The sequence below is a fragment of the Dermochelys coriacea genome, chromosome 3 (genome assembly GCF_009764565.3).
Source record: "Dermochelys coriacea isolate rDerCor1 chromosome 3, rDerCor1.pri.v4, whole genome shotgun sequence".
Lineage (NCBI taxonomy): Eukaryota > Metazoa > Chordata > Testudines > Dermochelyidae > Dermochelys > Dermochelys coriacea.
The window spans coordinates 136,565,248-136,582,016 of record NC_050070.1 but is presented as its reverse complement, the minus strand read 5'-3'; the positions used below and the strand labels follow the sequence as shown (position 1 = coordinate 136,582,016).

Sequence of the window (16,769 nt, the reverse complement as noted above, 5' to 3'; positions counted from 1 at the left end):
TTGCATCCATCCATGTATGGAGTTCTGAGACAGCTAAACCTCTAATTATAGCAGAGCTCCTCCTCTTCTATAAACCAGGTTAAGATAGCTTTATATTTACGTCTCATGTAAAGCAGGAGTCAATGAATTACCTAATCCTACACTAGAAGCTGAAGGAGGGTTACTAATCCATCTCTTGTCTATCAGTGGTAGATTTGGCATTTGGATTGCTCTTTTATATATATTAAAACATAGATAGCCAGCTCGGCTACTCGTGGGCTTTAACAAATATGTAATCTTCCAAGGTTACTTGTAATTTGTACATTTCAGTCTGGCTGAAGTTCTGCACGTGTCAGACAGCAGCGTAGATGAGTTTGATCGTTTTGCTGGATCTCCCCCCTACTTTTGGCAAAGCAATTCTGCTATTTTGGGTTCATCCCCACAAATGTAGAGGATGAAGGAACCAGAAAACAGTCTTTCTGGAGAAAGGCAATATGCTGTTAGACAATAACCTTAACACAAGAGCTTCTGTCAGCCTGCCAAACACTTCACTTGCCACGTTACAGTAATTCACATTGAAGAGCAGAATTTGCTGCAAAAACACAGCAACAGTTTTCAAAAATGCTGTCATTTAATTGGGGTGACATTTTTCTTTACCGGGTTTTTATGTCTTAAAACCAAAGGCTGACATGCAATTTAGGCAACTGTAATGTGTGTTATAAATGGTATGGTGTATTTTATAAAGCAAAGTATGCATTTTTAAAAGTCCTGTTCATATACACTATAAAAATTCTCAAAGAATTTCCAGTATGTTAGTGTTTAAGTTTATGTAAAAATCTCTTATAACAGAAAATGATTAAATTATGCCCACTAAGGCCCTTATCCTGCAACGTGGGTATTTTTGTGCATAATAAGCAAATGTGGTATCAGACTAAAATACCAAGGCTTAGAACAATGTAACAACTAAAATGTGGCTTCATGACATTAAACCATTACATAACCTACAACTTTCCTTGAATGCTGAGAATCCTGTGGCAAAGATCTCTATTGCTCCCTGTACAAAACAGTGCCCTTAAAAACCAACAGATAAAGGAAAATTGCTGAACGGTTTTTCAGATTTTTTTTTTAATATGGAATGTCTTAATACTGTTATTGACTGGAGCTATATAGGGCTTGGTCGTTCTGTGTCCATTGTTGACTCTGGCTGCAGTGATCCTATGTAAGCCATGAAACTGTTGTGTTGATGTCCCCAATCATAATAATCTGGAGAGAAACTAAAAAACAAAACAAGAATTTATGGCTGATGCCTTCATTCTCTGTATGGCTTATTTACTTAAATGGGACAGACTATAACTTCATAAATATAGTTTACATAAATTCTAGAGATGCTACTAGTAGACAGGAGACTTTGTACTTAAGTCTAAAATCAGCTATTGAGCTATGCATCCCTGTTCAGCGGGATTGTGGGCTCAAAGAATTGGTCATGAACTAGAGAGACTTTCATCTTTAGGCTACTAGTTGAAATCCTGTCCACTTCATTAATGACTGAAGGTTTTTACCACCTAATGGCTTCACTTTCCTACATTAGGGTTCAGGGTGTTGGACAGTAGTATGTCGAGCCTACAACTTGGATCCAGCTAGTGGCATTGCTGGATCTAAACCTATTTTGTGTCCACATCCAACATGGTTAATACTTCGTCAGTAACTGGGAACTTGGCTTGGATGCCATATGGTTTTCTGCCTGTAAACCATTCCAAACACTTAAGATGTTCTTTGGGTGGTACTCCCCAACCAGCTTTTTGTAAACAGTTTGGCTGATTCTCCTCTTTTCCTTCCTGGTTCTCTGGGCAGTAGGAGATCCCAGACTACACTATCACCAGTGCTAGTATGTGTGTGACCTCCAAGCACTCTATAGTATGCCAAAGGCTCTGTAGATTTTCCCCAAATGCAAAGATGCTACCACAGACAGCATGGTAGCTGTGAACAGGCAAGCTTTGTTGAACTATGGTTGCATTGTGGGTCGGAGAAAAAACTGCACCCAACTCAATCAAGTTAATTTTTATATGCAAATAAACAGAACAAGAAGAATTGGGTTCTCTATGGGTGGGAATTAGTTACTAAGGGAGCCTTCTTAAAGATTATTTCATAGTGTTCTTATTCCTCTAATATTTTTAAAAATAAGGGGCTGACTCATGGTGGATCTCAAATATACAGAATTCTTGTGTTTTGCAAGCAGTGGAAAAGGACACTCCCTGGACCTAAACCTAGTGCTGAGTAAAGTTTCACAGTAAAGTCTCCCCTCTTGCACTTGATTTAATAGATTCTCAAGTACAAAATAAGAGTTATCTAGGAGCTCCTCCCCTCAGGGCTTCATCCTACCAGCTCAGTCTGTTTGTAAAGTCTCATGCCCACATCTCTTCTTACTAGAGTCTTCACCACAGACCCTCTCTTTTCCAGGTCTCAGTGCAGAGGTCCACAAGCAGCTCTTGCCCCCTTTAGGTTTCTCCCCACACTAGAAAAAGGGTATAGGTCCTGTGCTCCACCCTGCTCCACTTGAGGCCCCCTCCTGCTTTCCCCCCCCCCCTCCCCCCGTGCCGCTGCCCACGCTCCACCTCTTCTGGTCCCTGCTCTGCCCCTCCTCTGAGATACTTGCTGCCCACTGTGTCCCTCTGTGGAAGGGCTACACAAGACAAGCTGCCAGGCCAGTCTTATGCTCTGTGTAGTCAGTGGGTATGATATTCCCTCCCTTCCAAGCCACTGCAGGCCTGGATCACTGTGGGTGGCAGGCACCACCATGCTGTCCTCAGGGCCGGTACCAGCTAAGCCGGATGGCTGCTGAGCAGCACTGACTGCAATGGCCAGGATCCCCTTGCCACTTACACCAGGCCCAGAATCTTTCAATGTGTTCCTGGTAAGCAGCAGGTGGCAATTAGGGGTACCTGTGGGCAGCAAATTCTCTCCTCCCCACCCCCAGTTTTTGTACTTGGTCAAGTTCTGCAATGGGCAGGGAGAGCACTCAGCTCAGGGGGGAGTAGAGAGCACAAGGTGCAGGGAACTGGGGGGGGTGTAGAGGAGAGGAGGGACTTGGCAGGTTGTAGGAGTCTTCGGGGGAGGGCTGCAGCAACTCAGTGGGCAGGGGGGCCTCAGAGGAGGGGCAGAGGAGAAAGTAAGTTGGTACGCCCCAGTACAGTGTATTGGCAAGGCTTCCCCCGATGGCAATTTAAAGGGCTTAGGGCTCCCAGCAGCAGCTGGAGCCCCGGGCCCTTTAAATTGCCACCAGAGCCCCACTGCTGGAGTCCTGGGGTTGTGGCAGCAGCCGGGATCCCTGGGGCTCTGTTGGCAATTTAGAGGCCCTGCCCCCTTTTGCTTGAGGCCACGCCTCGTACTCAGAACTCTGGTGTACCGATAAGTCCTTTAAGTTACTTTCATCCCTGGGGAAGGGGCCAGAGTGGAGACTGAGTGGGGACAGGGCCCGAGAGCAGAGCCACAGTCCAAGCGCCAGAGGAGCTTCCGGTGCTCAGGTCAGCCTCCCCAAATGCCGGAGTCATGCACTGCCCCTGGAAAAGGAGTTTGCCTTTATACCATTTCCTCTCCCAGCCTGTCTTGCTCTCAAGCTTATTGTCCTAATACCACCTGAACTACAAGTCTGAGAACTTCTGTCCTTAAAGAGCTGAACTCAAAACTGAAACTACTGATCTGGTCCTGCCCATTAAAGGGCCAGCACCCTCTGTTATAGCTGTTAAATCATCCTTGTAATGTTTATGTGCTGCCATCTTTAATGCCTTGCCTCCCACCCTTACACTCACACATACATGCATGTTTGTTCCCTGTCACATTGTCCTGCTGAACTCTCCTTTCTAACAGATTTTTTCCCTACCCCTAAGTATTGTCTCTGAATTTGGTCAAAAATCATGATAAAATAAGTAGAACATTTAATCGTTCCTCACTGATCTCTTCCTCCTTATCTCTTTCATCCCAATACCTCACCTGCCCTGTATCCCTTGTGGTGAAATGTTCCAGGCCAGATCATCGTCACTGTCATATCGCCGAGGGTTGTCAAAGAAATAGGATCGTGGACTGAATCCATGGCTTGGTATCATTCCTGGATTTGGCTAGGGGGGAAACCATCCATCAGTGAAAGTTACACCAATTAGTATCTGAGTGTCAGAGATGCCACCTGTTCATTTTCTAAAGAATACCCCTGAGGAGACGTCTCGCCAAAGGCTCCCAGCCAAGAGATATGGCAGGAGTCTGTTAAACTATTTTTCCCCCCTCTCTCTCGCCTCCTGTTCTGCTTTCTCCATTTCCTCCCTTTAAACCTACCAACCCCCCCACTTCCAATGAGTAGAAGTGCTTATGCTACCAGACCTGCTGCTTTACACATGTCTGTTTTAGGCTCCATATAGAATGACCAGATGTCCCGCTTTTATAGGGACAGTCCTGAATTTTGGGTCTTTTTCTTATAAAGGCTCCTATTACCCACCACCCCCGTCCTGATTTTTCACATTTGCTGTCTGGTCACCCTAGCTCCATATCAATTCCTTTCCATCCCAGCCTGCCCTCCCAATAACACCGGCCACTTGCTTCCCTTAGAGAGTGCAATTTGGAACTGGCAGACAGGAAGAGGCATACAGTAGAATAAGGTTGAGGAGATGAGGAATTCCCAGGCGAAGGGATGGAGAGCTGTAGCCGCTGGGCAAATGACCTCTATTACAACCTTCCAATGTCCTGAAATTCACTCTCCTATCTTTACTAGCACAGCATCCCCTACCAGCTTCCCCTTAACCCAGGGAAACTGACCAATCTGTCCCTATGAAACTATACCCAATTAAAGGGTGGGAATAGAATGCTATTATGTCTCTCAGCAGTGATATACTTACCTCAGAGCCATGGGCCAATCCAGGGGGAAACATCCATTGGGTGAGGGAGTGAAGGGGCCTTCACACAATTTTTCCATTTACAAAAAAAAACAAAAAAAAACCCAAACCATTTTCATTTTAGTTTAACTAGTGTGGTTTTTTTCACTCTGACCCACAGTGTGGCTCAGATTCAAGACACTGTCCTACACATTCTCATGCACACTTGATTTTTTTTCCTCTTCCATTCAGCGCCAGTATCCCCCTCTCCCCAACTCTTTGGATATGCTGGGGCAACATTTTTATTCTTGGCCCAGAGCAAGATAAAGGGTTGATCCTGCATTGTTCATTGGCATAAAACTAGTTACAGTCTCTTTTTCCCTTTTGTATTAAAAAAACCAAAAAAACAAAAAACACACAACAACCCAAAACCCAAGCAGTAAACGTGTGGGTTTTCCCTCTAGTTCACTTGCTTGACACTCTAGCAATGTTAGCATAAGAGCACTCGGTTATGTTCTACAGGCAAAAACAAATTACCAGAGTTGGCAAAACAAGAGTAGTATTGCCTTAACAATTCTAGAAACCAAAACTTTATTTCTGAATAGAGCTAAGCAGTTTCTAGTTTTTAAATTTTGGAGAGAAAAATGCAACCAACTCAACAATACCCCAAAGTTTTCTATTTAAGCGATCACCATTTATAAATAAGGAAAGCAGAGCCAAATGTTGGGTTTTCGCTAAATTTTGGTGGTTTCTAGATATTTTGTAGACTAGTGGATGCAGTTTGTTTTAATAGTAATGCTTTATATATAATCTTCCTCTTTTCTTGGCAATCCTTTTCCAGCATATTAATAAGTACTTGGTAGTTCTGCAACTATTAACAAATGTTTATATTACAATACTCTCCTGTGACTCATGGACTCCATCTTGTGGCAAATTTGCATGAAAATTCATGGTGTGGCTTTGCTAAAGAATCTGGAGCTTGGGCTTTTGTTGATTTTTTTGTACTGAAAAGTTGTGAGCTTAACTGTAGTGGGGTTATTTAACATTTTCAGTTTTTCTCTTGCTGTGACATAGATAAGCATAAACCTATTTGTTATTTTTCTACACACACAAAAATAAGGCATACATTTTTAAACAGTGAGGGTAATTAACCATTGGAACAATTCACCAAGGGTTGTGGGGGATTCTTTGTCCCTGGCAATTTTTAAACCAAGATTGGTTATTTAAAAAAAAAAAAAGTATTCTAGTTCAAAAGTAGCTATTTTGGGGAAGTTCTGTGCCACATGTTAACAGGAGGTCAGACGAGATCAGTGGTTCTCAAACTGGGGATCGGGACCCCTCATGGGTTTGTGAGATTATTACATGGGGGGTCGTGAGCTCTCAGCCACCACCCCAAACTGTGCTTCACCTCCAGCATTTATAGTAGTGCTAAATATTTTTGAAGTGTTTTTAATTCATAAGGGGGGTTGCACTCAGGGGCTTGCTGTGTGAAAGGGGTCACCAATACAGAAGTTTGAGAACCACTGCCCTAGATGATCACAATTGTCCTTTCTGACCTTGAAATCTTTGAATTTATGAAAACTGTAGTATTTGATCAGGCACATTTAACAGCAATGTTAGGTAAAGAACATAGCCCCTGTAAAAGGTACCTGTAAAATGAGTGAAGTTACAGAGTCTCTATTTAAATTAGGACTAGCTTGCTCCTCCTAACCTTACCCCACCAAACTTCTAGAGTCCTAGGGTCTTGTCTAGACAAGATGTAAAGGTGTAATGTTAGAACTTGTTAGCTAATGTGTTCTTCCACTAACATTTAGCAGAAAAATGTAGTCCATAGTTGTTGTCTTGTTTAACTTCAGTGGGACTATTCATATGAGTAAAGGTTTGCAGGATCAGACCCTAAATGGCAGTGCAAACTTTCCCACACATTTGCCAGTGTGTCCCACATTAATCTGGAGGGACTGCCTGCTGCTATGAAAAGATATTTTGGTTTCTCTGCCTACTTAAGTCCAACATATGTTTAGCTTTTAAACCTTGGCTTCACCACTCCGCTGAAACTGCTAACAAGATTTCAGTTAGTGCCAATTGTGGTGCTGGTTTCTGTGATATGGAAACTTCTTCAAGGAGAATTGGGCTAGGACCATCAAACCCATTTCATATGTGCCACTGAGCAGCTATCAGATGATAACTTGCAGCTGGCTTTCAATCAATGCCCTAAAAACGAAAGACACTGTACCCCATTATCAAACTCGAGTGCCAGGTAAATTTTCTACAATAACGACCTAGTAGGGGAAAGTGGTATGTTTCGATGATCTCAAGTATTTTATTTTACTGAGAACAGTTTGAAAATAAAAAAAGTTAAAATGTGGAGAAATAAAAACTAACAGTAAATAGAGCTCTGAGGATTATCTGAAGGTTGTGCCTGGAAAAGGTTTTACTTACTAGGTCTTTTGTAGGGTTTCGAACACGGAAGAAGTAAACAACTAAGGAAGTGGGCAGCAGCTCCCAGATAAAGAGGATCACTCCAAATACGATGTACCCAGCATCTCCCAGCTGACATTTCAAATCTGCCTGTTGAAAAGTCAGAGCAGCGTGTTCAAAAATGAGAAAGTGAGTTTGTTTTAAAAAGTATAAGAAACAAAATCAGCTTTCTTAGGGTGAAATGTATGTAAGCATAAGGGAATATGATGGAACATCTAGTAGCTGTGTATAAAAGTAAAGCAGCAGATTAACCTGGCTACAAATCCTTAACAATAAAAACCCCTTTGGAAGGATACAAAATTCTATTTTATTTTGTACAATACCTTTCCCTTCCTCCTTTTTAAATGATCATCATTATCCTTTGGGTGTTTTTCTCCCCTACCCAAAAGCTACAGAGAATAGTTAAGTCTCGTGGCTGCCTGCCAAGCTCTTAGACTGTCATGAAAGTGAGAAAATAAGATAGTAGCATTCTAAACTCTTTCAAGCTTTCTAAACTCTTTCAAGCTTTGAGAAACAAACAATTAAAATCTTTTGAGTTCAGTGCAAGCCCCACTAGCCCGAGTCTGTCGACGGGGTTGGGAGGGTCACTCCAAATGACTCCAAAATGTTGTGTAGAACATGGGCACCCAGAAATGAAGGCACCCAGCATTGCTAGTCATATTTTGCTAAATTCAGAATGAAAGATAAGTCATTGGCCATCTCTAGTTGTGAGAGCAGCCAGCATGCACTGCAATGGTCCAGCCCCCAGGTGGGCAGAAGGTATTAGGCCTTTATGTAAAAGAGGCATCACAGGTTGTCATGTCCCATGAAACTTCGTGGCAGGTTAGGGGAAGCAGATGGACCAGGAATGTAGGTAGGATACGGCACCTCCCATTTAATTGCACTCCCCTGATTTTAAGCCAACACCCATGTACTGGGACCTGAGCATTATCCTGTTTACTTTTAAACGATGTAAACATCTGAGGTCAAAGGCTGGGATTTTCAAAAGAACCTAAGGGAGTGAGGCATTCAACTCCCATTGAAATTCAACAGGAATGGTGTGAACCAGCATTCGAAAACCCCACCATTCAGTCTTAACTGTCATTTTGATTTAATTAAAACTTGACTAATCATCATATGTTAAAACTGGTGCTATGTGAAGGAAACATGCAGCTATTCTTTATCGATAGAGCAGGAAAAACACTTTTTTATGGGGGGATTCTGGCCCCACTGAAGTCAATAGAGTTTTGACATTGACTTCAGAGGACCCACGATTCTGCCCACGTGTTTAAATTGTAAATGGAGTCACCTTCTTGTCTCCACTGCTACCCAAATATGATTCAAACTATTCAGTAATCCTTTCAGTAAAGGTAAAAAACAAAACAAATCCCATACACCTGTTTTTAATAGAGGGGAGCTGCCTTTCTAAATCTTAAAAATAAATATAAATAAAGTGCAATAACCATAAGGTAAGTTTTTTTTATATTGTTGCTTTTGTGACTACTTTTTCTTCTGACCGGATTATTTTTCCCTGACCATTTTATTACTGAAAAGATCATAGTCTTGGAGCAGAACAGACTTGGTGCATTTTTTTTAATTTAAAAAATCCAAAGGATTTTATTGTGTTAGTTCTTGTTTGTTGTCAATTAGCAGTAAACTTCATACTTGCCTGATCTGATACATTGTACCAATCATAATCAAAAGAATTGACTTTCTTGGTTTGAGAAAATGATAAGATGAATAAGTTGTAACAGGCTCTTGAGGTATAAAGTAGTATAACGGTCACGCCTATAGTTGTCACCTGACACACAGATGAACCCTAGAAGAGAGAGTTAAACATATTTTAGTACTTATGTCCGATAATGGCAAGAACACAATTTTGCATGGGCTTGGTGATCTCTGCTTTACTGTGTATAATCTTGGATAAATTTACTTTTTTTTTTTAATCTGGGAATCTTTGTCCAAGCTTCCAGCTCTTAGCATGACTCTGTCTAATACTGCAAGAAGTACTAGTCTTAAAGTACCTAAAATAAGATAAAAAAGGAGTTGTACATGGGGAATAAAACCTATTGGATAGATCTTCCATTCCATCCTCATGCAAAAATAAAACCTCCAACGCCACACCAGACTGAGAACTTCCTATATCAGATCTTGCACTGATACTATCATGCAATGTTGTGCATTTTACAGCTACATGCTACCCATATATTAGCCCTCTGAGTAAGTAAGAACAGCTGGTAACAGTTATTGGTAAACATATTGCACATAGGAATTCACATCCTATACTGCAGATTTGCCCAATTTATAATTTAGTATCAGCAGGAGAGTCTCATTGAGCAAAGACTAGAGGAGTAGGATGAGTGTGTGGAACAGTAAGTGAATTTGAGGTCAGGAATGTAGATTGGAGTGGGGCCCTGGTCAGTGTTTTGGAAGTTAGGAGAGTTCTCTTCTGTTGGACTTGGAAATGGATAGAGTTTGTCGGGGGAATGGTGTGATCCACATGCAGATTGAGAGTAGCCTGGTTGCAGCAGAAATTCAGAGGGTAGGGACTGAGAGAGAGAGCCCATAACAGTAGGCATCACAGGTACTGAGACAAGATCTGATTAAATCTCTGGGCACAGACAGGACTAGGCTAAGGATCAATGTTAGTTCTGTCCTAGAGACAGGCACATATACAGACAAGAGAATAGATGGAGGGGAAGAGGCTCAAGAAGGACTCTGTGGGGCTGGCCTGGTGGCAGCCTTTTACACAACCAAATGGCGAGAGAACAAAGTTGTCCTGAGCTCTCTGGATGAGCAGAGGTAAGGCTTTCAGCCCCTGTGGGGAACGGAAAACCCTTGTTTCCATCTCACATGATTCCCTCTCCCTCCCACAATGGTGGCATATAATACAATAAATGGGTTCCAGAGCCTGACAGAGTTGGAAGTTGCCCACCTCATCATGGGCCCTTTTACAATATTGTAGGGGATAGGAGGGTCTACCCAGGCAGAAGCATAACTCCAAGATGTCTAGCCTGGGTTACAAAGTCTAAAGGCAAGCGGTAGTGGGATCAAAGACTTAGGACAAGGAGGATACAATTACTTAAGCATCATGTCATTTCACCAGGTTATAAGTAGTCTCCAAACCTTCATATAAAATATTTCTTCCTCTATATTTCTATTGAGGCCTTTTCAGCTGTATAGTTGTGGCAGAATGGAAGGGGCACCCCAAATAACTCTGACCAGCTGTACAAGGATGCACTGTTTTCTTTGTACACAGGAATGCAGCATGGTATAGTGGGAATGCTTTCCCTTGAGATGCCACATTCCGTTGCCTTGTTGCGCTGACGTTACACTTTATAAATGTCACGTCAATGCAGTATTGACCTTTTTCTGCCTTCTGTGAGAATTTGTGTTCCTAACTCTGACAGTCTAAGGGTGCTTTCTGCTTCAGAGTTTCCCTTGGTACTCTGAGAAGTAGAGTCTTCTCAAGCAGTGGCCTGCCTAGCTGTTTTTTTGGGGGTTATCTCATAGCACTCACTAGATTCACTGTCCTGTCTGCACCTTTATCTTTGCTGCAAGCAGACCATGAGCAGCTGGGATGGAGGGAAAGGTGGGAGGAATGAGTGGAGAAAGAAAGGCTTTAGCTGTTTTTTTCCCCTCATAGTGTTGTAAAAACTGAGCTCATTTAATATATTGTATATGAAGCTGGCCAACAGCAGAGTTAAAAATTATCCTTGAGAGAGAATATAGTTATGCCAACATTGATCATCCCCCTTCACAAGCAGTATTTTTTCCTACCAACACAAGAAGCCTGGGTCAGCCCCTACATTTGGGAATTATGTCCATTTATGAAAAACTAGCTAGCACACCCTTCGGAGCAAAATGACTTAAGACATTGATTCATCTGATACACTGTGTCCCGGGTACTACTCAGCCTGCTTGACATCCTGGATGTGAGTTCACAACTTTGTAGATCAGCATGACTGACCGTCTGATTAGATGGATGCTGCAAATATTGCTAGACGTGCCCGTCAATGGGAGCATAATATGGTGGTAGGCCTGGCTTGCAGTGACATTTGTGCTGAGTTCAGAGACTCAGATATTTATAAGAGGATTAAAACCAGAAATACAGTACGTAGCGGTGAAAGCTGTGGTGAGACCATAGCAAACGACAGGAAATGCTGTAAAGAGGAAACAGTTGTTACGTACTTCTCCATTCGCGCTCTGTGTTGGAGAATCAACTATGCTGTTATGGAAACAGATGAGGAAGCTGCTGACTCAGATATCACAGCTCAGTTCTCCATGCTGCAGGTATCACAAGACAGAAGAAAGCAGCTGGCATTTTTCAGTGCTGTTTTTGCCAGAATACAGGGAAGGCTAGTGCAGTATAATATTTAAATATGTTGTAGCTTTAATCACTTTGAGCTCAACAAATAAAATAGCATGATAAAAATGTTTTGTTCACTATGGACAAAATCCTCAGAGCAGTGTCCAGCCTAAGTAGTTGGGTGCTGGGAAGATACACAGGAAGATTAAGGGAAGGGAATCCTTCCTCATAGGCCAAAAAGGTTGCTTAACCCTATTAGCTGCAATAGGTTTACATGCCCTCTTCAGAGGGCTGAAGTGGCAAGACTCTAGCCATGCACTCGCTGCTTGTGCCATGCAAGGAACCTCCAAAGAATGGGGCTCTACCTATGTGAGTGCTGTGTACCCCACATCTGGCCCTCCCACTCCTGCCCCAACTTTGCACAGTAGAACTAAAAGAGTTCCACTTCCTGAGGCTCTGTGACTACGCAGGATTTACCCCTGTGCATATCACCCCTGTGATATTTGAATAGAGGGAGCTAGCAGATGTGAGGGTAAAATGGAAGGGTGCCAAATCTCCAAATACCACAATGTGGGCATTTCTGCCATTTAGGGTTGCCAGGTGTCTGGTTTTCGACCGGTACACCCAGTCGAAAAGGGACCCTGTCATCTCTGGTCAGCACCGCTGCCAGGCTGTTAAAAGTGTGGTTGGTGCAGGGCTGGCAGGCTCCCTACATGGCTCCACTAGGCTCCCCGGAAGCAGCGACATGTCTCTTGAGTGGCCTGGGGTAGCCATGGGGGCTTCACACGCTGCCCCCACCCCAAGTGCTGGGAACCATGACAAATGGGAGCTGCAGGGGTGGTGGGTGCGGGCAGAGCCCCCTGGCCGCCTCTGTGCCTAGGAGTCGGACATGCTGGCCGCTTCCCGGGAGCCGCCTGAGGTAAGTGCTATCTGGAGCCTGCACCCCGAACCGCCTCCTGCATGAAAACTCCCTCTTGGAACCCCGTGCCCCGAACCTCCCCCAACCCCCTACCCCACCCCATAGCCCCTTCCACACCCTGAACCTCTCATTTCTGGCCCCACCCTGGAGTCCACATCCCTAGCCCAGAGCCTGTACTTCTTCCACACCTGAACCCTCTGCCCCAGGCCAGAGCCCCTCCACACTCCAAACCCCTTGGCCCCAGCCCAGAGCCCCTTCCTGGACCCCAAATTCCTCATTCATGGCCCCACACCAGAGCCCGCACCTCCAGCTGGAGCCCTCACCCCCTCCCAACCATCTACCCTAGCTGGCTGAAAATGAGTGAGTGAGAATGGGGGAGAGTGAGCAACAGAGGGAGGGGCAATGGAGTGAGTGGGGGTGGGGGGCCTCAGAGAAGGGAAGGGCAGGGGCACTGCCTCGGGGAAGGGGGAGGAAGGGGGCAAGCAACGGTGTTCGCTTTTGAGCGATTAGAAAGTTAGCAACCCTACTGCCATTCCAATTTTATATCCCCACATGGCATGGATTTTTACTAAGAATTTCAGAACAATTTTAACAGTTCAAGCTAAAAATCACTTGGCTACAATCTCCAGCTTTCAGAGCTGTAAACTAAACACATGTAATGAAATCCTACAATAATTACACAAGCAAAACTCCCATTTCAGTTCAATAGGAGTCAATAAGTTAGCGGTTATTCATACTTCTAGGTTCAGCTGTTGGTGTGCATGTTGTATGTTTCCATCACCTCAACACTAATTTCAGAATTGTTGTTTTTTGCTATGTACAACAGATTGGATTTCCAGTGGAAGGAGGAAATGAATGAAGGAATCTATCCCAACCTCTATTTGGTAAACACCTCTCTGACAAAACCTCGAGCTTTGATGATTTGGTTGAGTTGGATAAACTTCCTTTGTAGTAAAACAAATCCACTGATCATGCCAATTTGGTCAGCAAATGAAAAATCTGAAAAGCACAAAGCTGCAGATTGAAATCTACCAATCAGTCATGGGCATTCTGTTGTATGTCCACACTGATTAAGTAGGAAAAGTAATTAGATGGCCAACCAGCAGGGAAGAATTTTATTTTAAGATTTTCTTTATAGTAATTGAAATTTACAGTACTGGCAGCTTCATCATGATGAGAAGGATAATATATTTTCATTAAACTCTAGTCATTTACTTTCAGACTTAAACTCCTATTGCAAGTCAGAAAGTCAAGGGATCTTTGAGAAAATAAAGCCCTCTTTTACTATTTATGAATGTTACAGAATATCCTCTATTGACTTTGTGCCAAATATGTATTGGCTTCAATAACATTATACTAACTATGAGTCTGCCCATTTGTCCACTTAACATATCCCAAACTTGTCAACCTAACAGACTATATCCCTAAAGAATACCTGCTGCAGGATCTTACGTGAATCTCCTTTTCTACTGGACCATTTTTATAAAGTGGAAGTACTTTTAAATACAGCCTTAGGCCTGGTCTACACTGGCTGGGAGGTACAGGTGGAAATCGATACAAGTTATGCAACGTCAACTATGTGACTAACGTAGCTGACATTGATGTGGTTAGATCTACTTACCGCGGTGTTTTCACTGCGGTAAGTCGACTGCTGACGCTCCCCCGTTGACTCCGCCTGCACCTCTTGCTCCAGTGGATTACCGGAGTCAATGGGAGAGTGCTCGGCAGTTGATTTATCGCATCTTCACTAGACGTGATAAATCGACCCCTGCTGGATTGATAGCTCCGGAGGTAAGTGTAAACATGCCCTTAGTCATTGACAGAAGGACATGCACCACTCATGAAAGACAGTTCATACTCTGTGTTACTGTTTATTTTCATGGACATGCTGCTCTCTTAAAGACTTAAAGTAAATTGACAGACTGAGGGAGCCCAAAGGTGATCTTCATCTATCTACATATAGAAGCACTGAAATGCAGCTATGTTTGACGTAGAGGACAGTAGCCAACTGAAATATACGTGAGGTATGTGATAAATTCTGGCCAATGACAACTTCTGCAAACTCTTACTCTTATTTACAGTGCTATGGCATCTTTAGTAACAATGCAGAGCAGAAAGCGTCTTGGTAAACTACATGGTATTCAATTGATCTGTTTTAGAAGGAAGAAAGGCTAAGTTGAAATTCCTGGAATTAATATCTTTGGTTGCAGAGTCTAAAGAATTTTTTAAACCTGAGTCTTGTCCCACTAAATTGTCTCCTTTGGCCAAAACTATTCTTAAGTAAGATTTAAATGATCTCTAAAATGTACTTTACCTTGGATTCCAAGTAAATGTTGGCTAAAGACATCTTGGAAATCTTATACAAACAGATGGAGAGTGAGATGGCACACAGAACAAACAATGTGTCATTAATTGCCACCCGGACAGAGACAATAACTTTCCTCTCTGAATTCTCTGTTCTCACCAACACAGCACACGTTAAATTCACCAAGAGGAAGAGGAGACTGATGAAGAGAGAAGCCAGATAGAGAGGCAACCTGGAGAGGGAAAAACAGGCTTTTAGAACTACAGTTTAGCAAGTGTCAGCAATGTGCCTGAAGCTGCACATAGAGCAAGGGAAGATACTGTCCCTGCGTCAAGGCTGTCACAGCTGACACACAGAACAGCTACACCAAACTGATTCAGAATGCTCTTCGTGGCCTCGAGGATGATTACAGTTGATTTCACAACTATTTTTAAAATCCAGAATAAACTGATATTCAAGCCATATACTCACTTGTAAGGGATAAAGCATGAAAGATGGGGCAGTCTTAACACATACGGGAGAAAAGCATGTATAAGATAAATGTAATATAGAGAGATCTTTACAACTATTTTAAATGGATGTTTACATTTTGCTAGGCTCTGTACATCACACTTCTGGGGAATCCCTCTGACCATTCAACCAGACTCAGTGTGCGTGAGGAAGCCATTGTTGGCTGAATGGTCGAGCTGTGTGGAATGCTATGGCTTTAGGCCTGGGTATTGTACACACTCAGTACCATGAGTTGACCCACTGATTACCCATTTTTTAAAGTCATATTTTATATCAAATACAGGAAGCCCTTTTTAAAGTCTAAAAGCCATGAGGCAGCTGGCTACTCAACACTGCTTTCTCCTCCCCCAAATATCTTAGTCACATGCAGCTTCTTTGAGGGAACATTCAAAATTCTAAATATGAAAACTTGCGGCTGGCTGGCACCTTGCAACCCGCTCCAAGTGAAGGGCAGCACATAGCTGCACTGCCCCACCTCAAGAGCAGAGCAATGCCTGAACAGTGAGTCTGTGAGTCATCTGGTGAGGAGAGGGGGGTAGCAACTTGGCAGCAGGTGCTTTGCTGTCCCTCTTCTCCACACATCCCCAACGTTGCAATGCAAAGTCCATGCAGAAGGATAAGGATGCTCCTTTACTCCCATATGCAGTAGCAGAGCCAAGATCACAATCGGTCTCAGAATTTAAAAAAATAAGTGAAAGAGTTACCATTCTTATTGATTACTTATTTCAGTATTGTCAGGTTTTGTTAAGAGTTACTAACCTAGGCCAATAGAGAAGCCATTCAGATGAGTTTGCAGTCCATCTTGCGGTCTGCTTGGAGGTTTGGCCTGGGGTTGGGATATATGCCCAGGTTCTGAGTAATCTAAATTCAGTCTGTAAAGAATAGTTTTGCCCACCTACACAGCAGTGGAAAATATTGCTTGTATGCCCTGCTAGACATTTTGACCTTGGTTCCCCACTAGAGGGACTGAGGTACGGTCTGGGCTTTACCAGTCTTCTTGCATTTGGATCCTGGACTGGGGGCAGCCAAAAGTGTTGGTACTTTCCTGCCACTCATACAATCCTGATGTCAAGATGAGCTGTAACTCATAGTTTCTACAACTCTTTATAATATGATCTTCCCTCCCCTTTCTTACATAATTTGAGCAGTGAAATTGACAGGTTTCATAGGAGTTTAAGACCAGAAGGGACCAGATGATCCTTTAGATTGACCTCCTGTTCACCATAGGTCTTTACATTTCACCCAGTTACCCATGTACTGAGCCCAGTAACTTTAGTCAAACCAAAGCATTTCAGTCTTCATCAGACTGAACAGTTCTGACAATTAAAGGGTTCTCACTGGGCCTCTGAATTAGCTACTATTGAAAAGACCGGGGCAGCTTACCCATTTCACAGGTATTGAATGAGGTTCTGAAACTATGGACAGACATGCTGC

At 43.1% G+C, this 16,769-nt stretch overlaps 1 protein-coding gene across 1 annotated transcript in view; it reads right to left on the bottom strand.

Moving 5' to 3' along the window:
* Positions 1–1,086: 1,086 nt before the first annotated feature.
* GPR137B (G protein-coupled receptor 137B) overlaps positions 1,087–16,769 on the bottom strand; it is a 37,464-nt gene continuing 21,781 nt past the window's right edge. The window contains exons 3-7 of the mRNA XM_038397495.2: positions 14,835–15,057; positions 8,962–9,111; positions 7,275–7,403; positions 3,967–4,091; positions 1,087–1,253 (exon numbers count right to left, since the gene is read on the bottom strand). Coding sequence (XP_038253423.1) covers positions 1,142–1,253; positions 3,967–4,091; positions 7,275–7,403; positions 8,962–9,111; positions 14,835–15,057 — 739 coding nt within the window. The 3' untranslated portion in view covers positions 1,087–1,141. The remainder of the gene's footprint in view (positions 1,254–3,966; positions 4,092–7,274; positions 7,404–8,961; positions 9,112–14,834; positions 15,058–16,769) is intronic.